Source organism: Henckelia pumila, chromosome 3 (assembly GCF_033568475.1).
Source record: "Henckelia pumila isolate YLH828 chromosome 3, ASM3356847v2, whole genome shotgun sequence".
Lineage (NCBI taxonomy): Eukaryota > Viridiplantae > Streptophyta > Magnoliopsida > Lamiales > Gesneriaceae > Henckelia > Henckelia pumila.
Genome location: NC_133122.1, coordinates 63,904,306 through 63,918,977, shown reverse-complemented (window position 1 = coordinate 63,918,977; position 14,672 = coordinate 63,904,306). Strand labels below are relative to the sequence as shown.

The 14,672-nt window shown below is 35.6% G+C and overlaps 2 protein-coding genes across 5 annotated transcripts; one reads left to right on the top strand and one right to left on the bottom strand.

The window, feature by feature from the left end:
• Nucleotides 1–528: 528 nt before the first annotated feature.
• On the top strand, nucleotides 529–3,625 carry LOC140891822 (uncharacterized). Of its 4 annotated transcripts, none has more exons than XM_073300479.1 (7): nucleotides 529–728; nucleotides 893–933; nucleotides 1,044–1,107; nucleotides 1,239–1,427; nucleotides 2,100–2,171; nucleotides 3,065–3,243; nucleotides 3,368–3,625. In XM_073300479.1, the coding sequence occupies exons 1-7, from the start codon at nucleotides 582–584 to the stop codon at nucleotides 3,483–3,485; spliced, it is 810 nt and encodes a 269-aa protein (XP_073156580.1). In that variant the 5' UTR covers nucleotides 529–581; the 3' UTR covers nucleotides 3,486–3,625. The 4 variants fall into 4 exon arrangements, with proteins under 4 accessions (XP_073156580.1, XP_073156581.1, XP_073156582.1 ...); XM_073300480.1 differs by having other exon boundaries at nucleotides 862–933; XM_073300481.1 differs by having other exon boundaries at nucleotides 630–728; nucleotides 1,039–1,107.
• A 609-nt stretch (nucleotides 3,626–4,234) lies between these two features.
• Nucleotides 4,235–8,799, bottom strand: LOC140890931 (argininosuccinate lyase, chloroplastic). The gene is made up of 7 exons (XM_073299106.1): nucleotides 8,420–8,799; nucleotides 8,000–8,263; nucleotides 7,495–7,611; nucleotides 6,835–6,983; nucleotides 5,546–5,837; nucleotides 4,862–5,026; nucleotides 4,235–4,652 (listed from the first exon to the last, which is right to left on the bottom strand). The coding sequence occupies exons 1-7, from the start codon at nucleotides 8,723–8,725 to the stop codon at nucleotides 4,395–4,397; spliced, it is 1,551 nt and encodes a 516-aa protein (XP_073155207.1). The 5' UTR covers nucleotides 8,726–8,799; the 3' UTR covers nucleotides 4,235–4,394.
• Between the last annotated feature and the right edge of the window lie 5,873 nt (nucleotides 8,800–14,672).

The following is a 14,672-nucleotide window of genomic DNA, read 5'->3' as shown; positions in this document are numbered from 1 at the left end:
TGAGCAGCTCAAGCAAATCATTTTATTGTATGTAATTCACAGAAGATTAAATGTATCATCAGTTGGCATTGTTTTGATACAAGAATGACGATGAGAATGTTCAAAATATCATATGATTTTTCAAGTTTGTGTCTGAAAAATACCGAACTTCAAACTTTTGGTTGAGTCGATTATTCGATGTTAAATAATACTTTATTCAAAAAAAATCGATGCAATATTTATTAGAAAAGACGAGACATTGAATCTGCAAAGAATCATTTAATTTTAAATCTCCGGGTAAAGCAAAACCACAAGAAATAAACATATTTTCCTATCCATGATTGATTCGAAAGAAGAAAGGGTCTCGATCATATTGTTAGTTTTTTCTTGGGTATTAATATTCGGGGCTATCTATTACCGTTATACTATACTTTTGTAAAATGAGAAATTAGCCATTGTTTTGGACACATTTTGGGCTTTTGTCGGGCTTGAAATGTATGGGCTACTTCAGTGTACAAGCCCAAACTCATTCATCTGGCATTTCTTTCCGAAGCTTTCACTCGGGAAGGAAGAACTCGTTTACAGGGAAAAAAACATCGACGATGCTGAGGTTGAAGAGGCTGCTGTGTTCATCACCGGCAAAATTTCATGCTAGAAACTGTATCAAAGAAGAAAGTAAGCTATTCCCAGTTCTCCCTTTTCAGAATCCATCTCAATGGAGCTCCCGCCGCTTCCTCGACATTTATCAGGTCGGTTGAAATCACAAAGCTTTGCCTTCAAGATTTGTTTTTTCTCCCATGAATTCAAATCACGATTAGAGGGATTGGGTTTAAATCTGTTTCGAGTGATTTGGTTGATGGAATTATATTGATGTTGTTTAAGGAGTATCAACTTTTGGTTATTTGGACCACAGATTGGAAGTAAAGAGGCAATTGAGAAAGAACGTGCTCGGCTGTGAGTAATTTGATATCAAGCTTGCTTTTTGCTGCATTTTATTGAAAATTCATGTGTTGTGATGCTGCATTTGGTTAAGTGTGATTTGTTTTATTTGTTATTTAGGACAGTAAAGATGAGATGAATAGGGGGCACTTTGCGGACATGGCTGAGATGAAGCAGCATGGTGGGAAGGTGTGGCATTTATTATGCGGATATCGGTTTTGGTTATACTGTTGATGAATATTGTTTAGGAGAAAGAGCTGCAGTGTTAATGTTTACGAGGTTGGATTGCTTGGTGAAATGTTTTACGTCATCTTATGCAGATAGCAATGGCAAATAAGATTATAATTCCAGCAAATGCAGCTGCGAAATTTCCTATGTTGGACGTGAACTACTCCGATTGTTCTAACCTTAAGCTGCCTATAACCTCTGCTGGGAATGATGCGAAAACCCCCGGGTTGATTGTACCCAAAGCGACATTATTGTGTTTGTCATTTCGTGCCAGCTCACAGGTGAGAGAACATTAGATAGAATTCGTTGAGCCATCCTCTTGAGCTGGAAGATTTTAATGATATATAAATATGTTGCATCTGCCACAGTTTTCAACTGTCCTGGTACATATTTATTGTTGTCGGTGTGCAAATAAAGGAGTCAAACTGTAGCCGAGTGTAGCCACTAAAAGAAGAGCATAAAAATGTGAAATACCTGGAATAATTTCTTGTATTCATATTTCTGCTTGAAGCTTTCCAACTTCGTGCCAGCGCCATAGTTTGTCCGTAGCTTCTAAATTGCAATGAATTCAAGTATAACCAGCTATTTGACTTTTGAAATGCATGTTATTTCTGAAGTTAGCATGTGCTCCTGGTTCCTATTTACGAATTAAGCAACTACAACAAAATGGAACTGGATTAAAGAAGTTGATAGACCGTGATTTTGACTCTGGGTAGACAGGTAGTTAGTTTCGGTTCTGTGAAGAAAAGGGGAGAAAATCATTCTTTTCACAAAAGCTAGGAGAAGATTACATTTGTATAGCTGCGTGAAAAACCTTGTTTTGCGGTGGTTAAAGTTTTTTTACAATATATTGAGATTAGATTTATGAGGACGCTGCTAATAGATGTGTGTGTGTGTGTGTGTGTGTGTGTGTTTTGTTGTTTATTTCATTTCTTTCTTTCGGGTTTTGACAGCCTATGATAGATTCTTGGAGCTTGCCTTTTCTTGATACTTTTGGTCATTCCGGTGATGTTCAGTTATATGAGGTACAGTTAATCTTTTGCTACTTTTGATTGTCAAAGAATCCAATGTTAAAAGAAGTGCAATATTTTTCCACTAAATTTGTAAATCAACTCTCTCATTTGTGGAATGAGTATTGCTTGATTTTTTTCTTATCTGTCAGAAAATAACAGGAAAAATGGAAAACTTTGGCTATTAATCTGGTGCTTTATCATACAATTTGAGACTGCGCCAGGCAAAAAAATCATTGCTTCAAACCATCTCTGTCAGGCAGAAGCTTATAGTCTGTGTGTTTGGGTTTTTAATTGGAGATTTATCCCTTGAAAACTGATTAGCAGTTTGTTTTTATCAACCATCAATGATCAGTCAACTCCATCTTCTTTCAAAAATCACATTTCTGTCACTATCACTACATTGTTCCCAAAAATATAGACCCGCAATCGTACTTTCAAATATTCAAACCACAATGTCTAATATCTAAATATCTCATCAACTTCCAAAAATATTTTTTCAAGTATGCTCATAAAAAAGAATATGGTAAACTTGTTTTAGAAGTTTGAAGTAATAGAACGTCCAAACACCTTAATAATTCATTCAGAGGTGCCCAACATTGCATGCGACACTTTTTCGCCATTTTCTAAATTACCTGTTTCCTCAATCTTTTCTTGAAAATGGAAATGCAATGCATGATGTGAAGTTATTTGTCTTCGATACTTTTGCATAAGGGATAAATTTACTTCACGGTGTTCATGTTGTTTTGGTGTAAATATTGAATGGCATGGTCTTATCTCTCATCCCATGACATCTCTCACATTTGGCAGTACAACACTTTGGTACCGATAACCCATAATTATTTTGAGTAAAATGTCATCTGAGGAATGATTCCCATCCTTTTATGATTATAACATCTCTGTTGCAGATATCCTTTATAGATTCATGGCTATTGAGTCGTAATCCTATCAAGAAACTACTGCTTAAAATCATGAGGAAGCCAAAACCTGGAGGAACGAAAGACGTCTTGCAAAGGCAGATAGTTTATTCATTTGGTGATCACTATTACTTCAGAAAAGAGCTTAGAATATTAAACCTTCTTACTGGGTACGTGGAATTTTGCTTGTTCTCTCATCATATCTCGTTTTTGTAGTGTTCTCACCTGATTGCATGAACCAAATAATTTTGAAGTATATTTTAGTTATAATTATCCGTGACCGATGTTGTGCAGGTACATGTTCTTGCTTGACAAGATGGGTAGAATTAGATGGCAAGGTTTTGGTTCCCCAAAACAAGAAGAATTGCTATCCCTTCTTTCCTGCACGTCCCTTCTGCTTGACCAAAAATAAGGAACAAGGACGCTGATCGAACCATCATAAACCGAATTTTCAATTTCTTGTCATATTTCACCTTCTCAACGTTGATTTGTAATTTGCTGAGACTTTTAAATATAAATAAATGTCAATGTGATGTTGAGAGAAATTTACACCTAGTGGTTTTAATTTTGATCGTGTTTACTTGATCTTTCTACGTGTGTGACATGTTTTCTGGTCATCCCTTTTGAGCTGCAGTGCGACATTCTTACATAAATGTATGCGATCAGCAAAAGAAGTTATTTTTTGGGGACTCTAGATCCAATATGATTTCAAAAACTGGGGAGATTGAACAAGAATAAAAATGTGTTTACTAAACGGCATTGTATGGGAAACGTATACTTTGGAAAAATAGAAGCACATAATTCTTTTGAAATAATCACTTTATCATAATTGTTGAAACAAAAAGGAGTAAAGGACACTACATATCGGAAAATTAGTACTTTGGTGTTTTACCGTTTCCTTTTATTGTTATTTTTGCTGTGGGGGGGATTTGGGAGGATTTAGTGTTTTGCTATTTCATTATTTATGGTTATTAGTAAATTAGTCGCGATCTCCACTCTCTCCTGGGATTGTATTGGAAAGATTTGAGTCATTTTTTCATGCGAATGCAAAAAACAAAACAAAACAAGCAAACAAACATTTTATCTACTTCTAACCGTAAGCAACAAGGATAAAGTAATGGAAACAATTATACTGCCATATTTAATAGTTAAAATTTTAAATTAAAAATAAAATTTCCCACAATAGCATAAATAAAGCTCCAGAATGTATACTATTCTCATCAGAAATAATTTTACAACCACCTGTTGCTGGCAAAATTTCCTTGCGGCATCCACATGCCAAACAATCACGTTCTTGATTCTTTTTGCTTGTGGGTGAACGCTACTCTTTATTGCTCATGCTGAGTTTGTCGACCCAATATGCGAGTTGAATAGATACACATTCTGAGCCAGTGGAACCATAAGAACTGAAATTTTTTATTGCATTTTCGACTCCGAGAAAATCGTAGACATCCTCATCAAATGATGGGCTTATGCTTCTTAGCTCATCGAGACTCATGTGCGAAAGCTGGCAATTTCTAGAAACACAGAAGGCAACGGACCTTCCAACTATGTCATGAGAAGTTCGGAAAGGTATTCCCTGCTTGGTCAATATTGTTGTTAGAATGAATTTCAAATATCCAGCTTACTGAAGGTACCAAAAATTCATCCAGTGCATTGTAGCTTTTGCCTTTTATCCTCAACCAATGTGACAATTTCATCAATGTTGGGAAAAATAATACTAAACACGATTGAGGGCATTCAGCCAAAGATCGAACCAAGGATTGAATCAAATGATGTGTCATGTACCTTTTTGACAAGGTAGTCAGCAAGTGTTGTGGCATCAAGATGACCAGCAGGTAAAGCTTTCCGAATTCTCTCACGATTAAAGGTGATGTTCTGTGCAAACTCTGCCGACACTTCAAGCATTCCCACTATTGCTTTGACACTGTCAAATACAGGTTCTTTGTCTTCCTGATTTAAAGAATGAACATCAGGCTGTCTCTAAAATTATAGGATCGGGATAGTTAAAAGTTCAAATCAATAAACATCAGGCTGTCTCTAAAATTATAGGATCGGGATAAAACTTATTATTTGAATTTTTTCCAATTCATGAACTTCCTCAATAAAAAGTGTGTACAGAATTGTTTTGGGAATGTCGTATATTTAAAAATTGTTTTGGGAGGGTCGTTCTCCAAAAAAATTTCCTCACAGGATCATTGAAAAAAAATTGAATATATAAAATCGGACTTCTAATCAACAGTAATGATGCGGTACCAGAAACCATATGAAATTTATTTCCAAAAAATAAAAAATAAAACACACGATGATGGAAAAAGGCATCAAGGAAAGCAATGACACGAAAAACAGTTGACATTCAGGAGCAAGAGAGGGATTGTAATTCGAAAGAGGTGATAAGCTGAGATTCGAGAAAGCAGTCGAGCTGAACGAGTAGTACTTAATTTTGGGTAATTGAGTTGTTTGATTGCTAACCTGTAAATCCCGGTTGTATGCATGAGGAAGGCCCTTGCACAACACAAGAAGTGAAACCAGGTCTCCTATAACTCTGGCAGATTTTCCTCGGACGAGTTCCATTGGGTCAGGGTTCTTTTTCTGAGGCATTATACTACTTCCAGTTGAAACTGAGTCATTAGGAGTAAGAAAACCAAATTCTTCTGATGCCCACAATACCCATTCTTCACCAAGCCGAGACAGATGGGTGGCTGTGATGGAATTGGCAGAAAGGAACTCCAAAACAAAATCTCGATCTGAAACTGCATCGATGCTATTTAATATGAAAACGTCACCAAGAATTTTGGAAACCCAAATACTTAAGGGGGGACATACAAGGACAGAAAATGAACTCCAAAACAAAATGTTAAAACTTAAATTGCGTCAATGGAAATAATCACAAACAAAAGGTCTGGACTCGATAGGATAAGAGAAGGTACAAATTGGAATCCACTACATATTAACCATGGACCAAACTGCACAATGCAAGTAAGTAAATACTTAGTTGGTACACGGACTTCCACAATTGTTTGCAACTTCCGTAAATTGTGCTGATTTGAAATGGAGCTGAAAGAACTAAAAGAACCACAGAAGGGTATCGCAAGATTGGAACAACTGTGACTGCCCGAGGGTAATTCTTTTCGCTCCATAAGTTTGGCTTTGGGACCATTTTACCTATGAACTATAGACGTACCAATGGAGACAGATTACCTACTGTTCACCAATAAGGAAAGTTTAGCCAAGTTGACTCACCATAGCTCAACAAACAAATGACAGGAATGTTTAACACGATTTTCAAAAGGGATAAAGGGAAGATTACATGATAACCTATGCATACATTGTTTTTCACAAATTATGACTCTTGATCATAGCTCACAAGAAATTCTGCAAAATATTTGTTTTTTGGGAGGGAAATGGGGTCAAAACACCCAATCGATGAAAACAAATAGCTTACATGCCAAACAATCGGGGAGAAGTAGATTCTATAGCATCTCTCAAACTGGTAACATTAGCCGAAGAACTTTTATTTGATTAATTATGATTACTTGTTTTATAAAACCAATATATTGTGTAATTGCACATGGCAGCTTTAGAAGGCCATTTCAGTGACCAATAAGGCATCTGAATTAGTTTTAACTAAACCCGGCTTCTCAAAACCTAGCAAAGAACGAAATCACAAATATGGAGCATTTACAGGCACTCAAGACATCCTGTACAGGGACATGACCTGAATGTATATTTAATATGCACCCATGAGATACGGGCCATACCTGTTTCTCAAGGGGGCAATGAAACCCAGAGCCTCAGAAGTCATAAATCTATCTATGGGCAGGCCAGTACCAGCTAATGCACATGCACCCAGGGGGCAGAAATTCATTCTCTCTCGACAATCCAGTAAACGGCCTGCATCTCGTTCAAGCTGCAAAATATTTGTTTCACAAATGATTCATCATGCCAGTTGAGCATAAGATTAGAGCATCTATTACAGATAAGTATATCTATTATCCTCTCAGCCACAAAAAAACTTGTGAAATAAAGAAGCAAACTTAGGAAAATATAAACAGAGCACAAAAGTAGAAAATGTCCAGGAATGTGAGAACAAAAGGAAAATCGAACATGGGAACCAAACACCTGAGGCATGGAAACTTGATTAGTTTGCAAAAGAATTTCATTTGTCCCGTAATCTATTGATTAGAACCAATATTCTTAGGCGGCATATACATACTCATAAACAGTCAAAATTGAGTTCTAACTACAAAATTGTTCTGGTGTAAGAACAAGATAAGTAAAAAAAACCAACATGTACAAGTAAAAAATAAAAGTTAACGTCGAAGTGAAATCGAAATGATGACATAGAAAGGAAGTTTTTCAGGAACAACGATGTTTGAAATGATAGAGTGGACGAGTTATCTGCAAATGAAGCAACTAACCTGCTCGACATATGCTAGAAGAAGATGTTGGAGTAAAACAGGTTGTGCCCTTTGCAAATGAGTATAACCAGGAACTATCAGTCCCTCATTTTTCAGAGCCAGTTTCACCAGCGCAACCTGGTGATTTTACAGAAAATGTGTCCGAGTGAAAGGAGTGAAAATTGATTGCACTGTAGGCATGCTAGATTAATAAAACTAAAGAAACATTGACAGATGATCCCTGTTGAGTAATCACATGCTACAATTGTTTATGATACGCCAAAATTGACCACTGGTCTTAAAAAAAAAAAAAAAACTGCAACCTCAATAGCAACTAAAACTTCTGTCAGGAAAAGTAAGCTGCACTAAATACTGGTGTAGCACAAATCAATTAGGTGAATGACAGATTTGATTCTAAGTGATGTACCAGTTTTAGTTTGAATTCTCAACAGAGCACTGCCAATGGAAATCTCATTAAAGCCAATGCAGTTGCGATATAGTAAAATGAGCCAAAAAGTCAACCAACCTGAAGGTGCTTAACACGCATAACAATATTATCAATTGCATCACGACACCAAAGGCGAAAATCAGTGCAAACTTGATCATTTCTACTGCGAGCAGTGTGAAGCTTCTTTGCAGGTTCCCCAACCAAGTCAGTAAGAGCGGCTTCAATGTTCATGTGGACATCCTCTCTGTCGGTCCTCCACACAAACTCTCCTCTCTCAATCTGCCCCTCAATCTCATCAAGACCTTTCAAAATGCTGTTCTTGTCGTCTTCCGTAATTAATCCCTGCAATGGCATCATCCAATAAGACTACCAAAGCAACATACATACAAAATACTCATGTTGCAGTAAAACCAAAAAAAAAAAACGATTTTGAAGTGGTACTCGACAGGAAGCAACTATAATACATTCATTTGCAGGTACCGAAGAGGCAAAAAGAACCTGACGAGCAAGCATTGACGCGTGTGCGCGGCTGCCCATAATGTCATGCTTGTAAAGGTCTTTATCGAAGGAGATCGACTCCGTGAATTTCTCTACAGCGTCGGTGACGCTGTCCTCAAATCGTCCCCCCCAGAGCTTGACTTCCTTGGAATCCATCTTCACGGCGGCGGCGGCGGCTGGCGAGAGGGAACGGCGGCGGATTGAGAGAGGTAAATTAGGGCTTCTCGGAAAGGGGATTGGGAGGAGCTGGAGTTTGGAGTAGGATGAGAACAAGTGCAGAGTGTCTGAGAACAGCAAAGACTCCATTTGATAGACCAAATACGAATTCTGAGTTGCGAAGATTTTACAAACGACCAATATTTATTCCGTGAAAAAAATTTGCAAAACAAAATCGATCATGTGATAAAATTAAGGAGAAGATACCACTAAAGTAACTTTAAGGCCAAACGGATTTAGTAAGATTTGTTGGGATTTGAAATTGAAAATATTTTTTTAATATTTGGCCAAATGTAATTTTAAAATTAGATTGATATTTGATCGGATTTTATGGATTTCAAATACTATTTTGAAACTTTATGAATCTTGATTGGATTATAGTTTTGTTTATAATAATTTACTTAGTTACACATTTGTTATATAAAATAGATGTATTTCAAAATATTTAATATTGAGCGTACATCTTAATTAACATGAAATATTATATAAACACGATATCGTTGATTTGAAGTTTATGACAAAGAAAATGTTTGACTAAACTTATTAAAAAGAGTTTATAAGTTCTTAGGGCATGATTGGTAGGAGAGAATGAGACAGAAATATAATGGACATTCACATCTCATTCCCTACAATCATGTTTGGTTTGGTTTTGGAATGGGAATGTTCATTCCCATTGGAATGACTCATTTCATTCACATATTAATGGGAATAGTCATTCCATCCATTTTGGATTGAAATGGTCATTTTTGATGAAAATTTTTTCTCCATTCACAAACTATTTTCCTTATCTAGCTTAATAAAATACCTAAAATAATAATCATACAAATAAAATGTTATCAAATTAGGACACTATCATTTATAAATATAAAATTATGACAATTGAATGATGATGAAAATATTAATAACCAAATAAATAAAATTAACAATATAACCTATATTATACAAATGTATAATATAATAAAATAATTTTTAAATAATAACTATAATAATATTTATTAAAAGACACTTATTTTAATAAATAAAATACTAATAATAATAATTAATAAATTAAGATTAATATTTATATTAGTTTTAATATAAAGATAATTTTATAATGATTAATAGACTATTAATATTTATAATTTTTTTATTGTTTTTAAATAAATATTTTAATAAATATTTTTTAATCTATAATAAATATTTTTAAGTAGCTACTATTTTGGAATTTTAGTAAAAAATGACTTGATAATTAAAAATAATTCTATTGCATTCCTGTTTTATTTTTCCGGTACCAATCGTTTGAATGAAATAAACTTATCATTTCATTCATGTTCTTATTCCATTCAAACTCTATTCCATTCAAGCATACCAATCATGCCCTTAGAGTTTAAAAGCTATTTTATGATCTTATAAGCGGTTAGAACTTATTTTAAAAATAAGATGTTAAAGTGTTTGAGTAAACTTATTTTAAACAACTTAAAGATGTTGATATGTTTGGTATTATAAGATCTTTTTATTGTCAAAATTACCAAAAATGATATAATTATATGAAAATAATGTTTTGAGTTATACACATACGAAAATAGTTTTAGAATAAACTTATATTAAAAATAAAATTTGTTAATATTTTATTTTAGAAATATATTTTTGAAAAAAGTACATCCCCCTTAATTTTTTAAAAACAGCTTATAAGCTGTCAAACAACTTATTTTGAGAGCTTATAAGTTGTTTTTTAAAAATTTTGCCAAACAAAATTTGAGAGCTTAAAATATCTAAAACAACTTATAAGTTTTTTGAAAGAGCTTTTAAGTTTTGTCAAACACCCTCAAACAACAAAATGCAACCTTACCTTATTCGTATTTATTTTTTTTTTGTTTTCTAATATTTATGTATTTGTGTTTCTAGTATTTATTTGTTTTTTTAATATTATTTCATTTTGAAAAATAAAGATCAAATTAGAGTCGTCGGACGCGCTACTCGCTAGCCTACGGCGTGGTGGCTGACCTACCAAAACTAAGATTTCGTTTGCATATGTATTTTAAAAACGTTTTTAATTTTTATAAGTGCAAAAAAAACTTAATGTATGTGTTTGAATAAAAGTTTTGTAAAATATTTTTGAAAACTATTTTTTTTTTAAAGTGTTCTCCAAGTATAATTTTTAAAAAATATTTGAAATGTGTTTTTAGATGTTTTTAGCATAGAGCCATGAAGACCAACATGACTTTTGAAATGTTAAAATGTTTTAAAAAATAGTTGTCCAACACATATTTATTCTTAAAACAACTTTAAAAATATTTTAAAAAAAGTTTTTAAAAAACACTTTTATAAAAACGTTTTATAAATACGTGTTCAAACGAAACCTAACTTTTTTTTTCATCATTTGTTCGTTCATAGCTAGCTTATTTCAAATATGTTTGCGTTGTGTTTGAATGAAAATAACTTAGATCCATGGATTCAAACACTATTTTGAAAATATATGGGTCTTGCTTAGATTATAGATAGTTTTGTTGATAATACTTTACTTAGTTGCACATTTGTTATATACAATAGATGTATTTCAAATTATTCCAATATTGAAGGTACATTCTAATTAACATGAAATATTATATAAACACGAGGATGTTGATTTGAAGTTTGATGATGTCGATTTTTTACCTCGGGTTCGGTCTGGTAGAATGGATCCTCCAATTCCTTTATAGAGTAGGTCGGGTAGGGTATCAATGAAATCTGCACAAGCAACAGCTAGGTCAAGGGGCGCCGAAAGTGTTTTCGGCGTGACCCCTCCGATGCCTAAGTCAGTGTCTTGAAGGCAGAGGGTATGATTAATGCGAAAACTGAGAGATATGAGTGCGTGAATATAAAAGTGAGAGTGAATGTGTGATGAATAATAAAGAGGAAGTAATGAATAATGAATAGTGAATAACGAATACTCCATAGTGCAACCATAACAACACCTGTATTTATAGAAAAAGAATAATAAGTTACCTAGTAGAATTATAACAGGTCTTGGACTAGAACTCTTCATCCATTGGTCCCTTTGTAAGCTTATCTTTATCTCGTGAATATTTGAAAAGATCCGGGCTTAACTCATATATATTAGAGTCCTACCTGAACTCGAAAAAGATGCATGCGGCCTATTAAGCCCAGCCCAAGTCGGCCCATAAAATACCAGCCCTTGTCATATCTGGTAGACCCATTATAAACGGGCTCGGGTTGAAATATTTTCTCGGGATAACAATAGTACCTCCCGAACTGGTCTAAAAAAAGAATAAGTTTAGACCAAGATTGTAGACCGGACCCTGAGCTCAAATAAAGAGTTATAGATAACAATTGATTAGAACCGAGCTCGAATAAAGAGCAATAGACGACAACCTGATGAAACCGAGCTCAAATAAAGAGCAATAAACGACAATTGATGTTGACGAGCGGATCGGGCTTTTAGGATAACCACGAGTTGCGTGGGATTACATGATGCCGAGCTTGGTCGGGCTTTGGAGAATACCACTAACGTAGATTTATGATGCCACTGATGTGGACTTTTTTATGCCACTGATGTGGGCCTTTGATGCCACTGATATGGGCTTTTGACGCCACTGATGTGGGCTTTTGATGCCACTGATGTGGGCTTTGAGTGCCGGACCTGCCCGGGCTTTGAGACCACTGTTGTGGATTTTTGATGCCACTGACGTGGGCTTTGAGTGCCGGACCTGCCCGGGCTTTGAGACCACCGTTGTGGATTTTTGATGCCACTGACGTGGGCTTTGAGTGCCGGACCTGCCCGGGCTTTGAGACCACTGTTGTGGATTTTTGATGCCACTGACGTGGGCTTTGAGTGCCGGACCTGCCCGGGCTTTGAGACCACTGTTGTGGATTTTTGATGCCACTGACGTGGGCTTTGAGTGCCAGACCTGCTTGGGCTTTGAGACCACTGTTGTGGATTTTTGATGCCACTGACGTGGGCTTTGAGTGCCGGACCTGCCCGGGCTTTGTAAAGTGTTAACCATAAATTGGGTCTTATTGCTAGATTGCATGCCCGATGTGATATAATTGGGCCTTACAGCTAGATTGCATGCCCGATATGATATAATTGGGCCTTACAGCTAGATTGCATGCCCGATGTGATATAATCGGGCCTTATAGCGAGATGGCATGCCCGATGTGATATAATCGGGCCTTATAGCGAGATGACATGCCCGATGTGATATAATTGAGCCTTATAGCGAGATGGCATGCCCGATATGATATAATTGGGCCTTACAGTTAGATTGCATGCCCGATTACATAAAATAACCCAAATAAAAATGCAAGGGAAGAGAAGTCCAACAAATTTGATCACAAGAAAACAAACATGTAATTTTGATAGAAGAAGATGCCTCAGAATATTATTAATAATGATAATAAATTAAAATTTAATAATTTAATTCGAACATAAAGATTATTGAAATACTTATCTCATTCATGCGTTGTCGATGACATGACTTTGGATTGTAAGATAAAATCTTATATTCTTTGATCAAAGAACCGACTTGATTTAGCAACGAAAATTGATCCCCACCGTCCAAAATCAGTATCAAGATGTTCAACTTTGAACTCGATCCGACGGTTCAATTAATTCTTATGATTTTTATAAGATTCTGATAGAACACATAGAATTTGTGCGAGGGAGCGGCATCTGTGCGGCGGTCCAGATCTGATTCTAAAAGCCACCAATCATAATCTTCACCGTTCAGATCTTAGAAAACATATTACTGAATATGTATATAAAATTTGAACTTGATCCGATGGTTAAATTAATTCTTGTGATTTTTTCAAGATTCTGATATGCAAGCCCCGCGAAGAACACATAGAAGCTGTGCGAGAGAGCGGAATCTCTTCGGCGGTCCAGATCTGATTCTAAAAGCCATCAATCACAATATTCACCGTTCAGATCTTAGAAAACATATTCGTGAATATGTATATAAAATTTGAACTCGATCCGACGGTTCAATTAATTCCTGTGATTTTTGCAAGATTTTGATATGCAAACCCCGCGAAGAACACATAGAAGCTGTGCAAGAGAGCGGAATTTGTTCGGCGGTCCAGATCTGATTTTAAAGGCCACAATCACAATCTCCACCATTCAGATCTTAGACAACATATTTGTGAATATGTATATAAAATTTGAACTCGATCCGACGGTTCAATTAATTTCTGTGATTTCTTCAATATTGTGATATGCAAGCCCCACGAAGAACACATAGAAGCTGTGTGAGAGAGCAGAATCTGTTCGGCCGTCCAGATCTGATTCTAAATGCAACCAATCACGATCTCCACCGTTCAGATACTAGAAAATATATTAATAAATATGTCTACAAAATTTGAACCCGATCCGACGGTTCAATTAATTCTTATGATTTTTGTTAGTTTCTAATGCGCAAGCCATGCGAAAAACACATAGAAGCTGTGCGAGCGAGCAACGTCTGTTCGGTGGTCCAGATCTGATTTTACAAGATACCAATCACGATCTCCACCGTTCAGATCTTAGAAAACATATTAATAAATATGTCTGCAAAATTTGAACCCGATCCGACGGTTCAATTAATTCTTATGATTTTTGCAAGTTTGTGATGTGCAAGCCATGCGAGAATCCGAAATTTGTTTCTTCTCTTGTACTCATCATCTTAACCCTTTGTTTTCAAATTCCCACAGACGGCGCCAATTGATGATGTCGATTTTTTACCTCGGGTTCGGTCTGGTAGAATGGATCCTCCAATTCCTTTATAGAGTAGGTCGGGTAGGGTATCAATGAAATCTGCACAAGCAACAGCTAGGTCAAGGGGCGCCGAAAGTGTTTTCGACGTGACCCCTCCGATGCCTAAGTCAGTGTCTTGAAGGCAGAGGGTATGATTAATGCGAAAACTGAGAGATATGAGTGCGTGAATGTAAAAGTGAGAGTGAATGTGTGGAATAATAAAGAGGAAGTAATGAATAATGAATAGTGAATAACGAATACTCCATAGTGCAACCATAACAACACCTGTATTTATAGGAAAAGAATAATAAGTTACCTAGTAGAATT

Coding starts and splice junctions, on each gene's coding strand:
- LOC140891822 (XM_073300479.1), top strand. CDS start 582: ATGCTGAGGTTGAAGAGGCTGCTGTGTTCATCACCGGCAAAATTTCAT. Junction 1,108..1,238: donor TGAAGCAGCATGGTGGGAAG/GTGTGGCATTTA, acceptor CATCTTATGCAG/ATAGCAATGGCAAATAAGAT. Junction 3,244..3,367: donor ATATTAAACCTTCTTACTGG/GTACGTGGAATT, acceptor GATGTTGTGCAG/GTACATGTTCTTGCTTGACA.
- LOC140890931 (XM_073299106.1), bottom strand. CDS start 8,725: ATGGAGTCTTTGCTGTTCTCAGACACTCTGCACTTGTTCTCATCCTAC. Junction 5,027..5,545: donor CATACAACCGGGATTTACAG/GTTAGCAATCAA, acceptor TCTTTAAATCAG/GAAGACAAAGAACCTGTATT. Junction 4,653..4,861: donor CTGACTACCTTGTCAAAAAG/GTACATGACACA, acceptor TTGACCAAGCAG/GGAATACCTTTCCGAACTTC.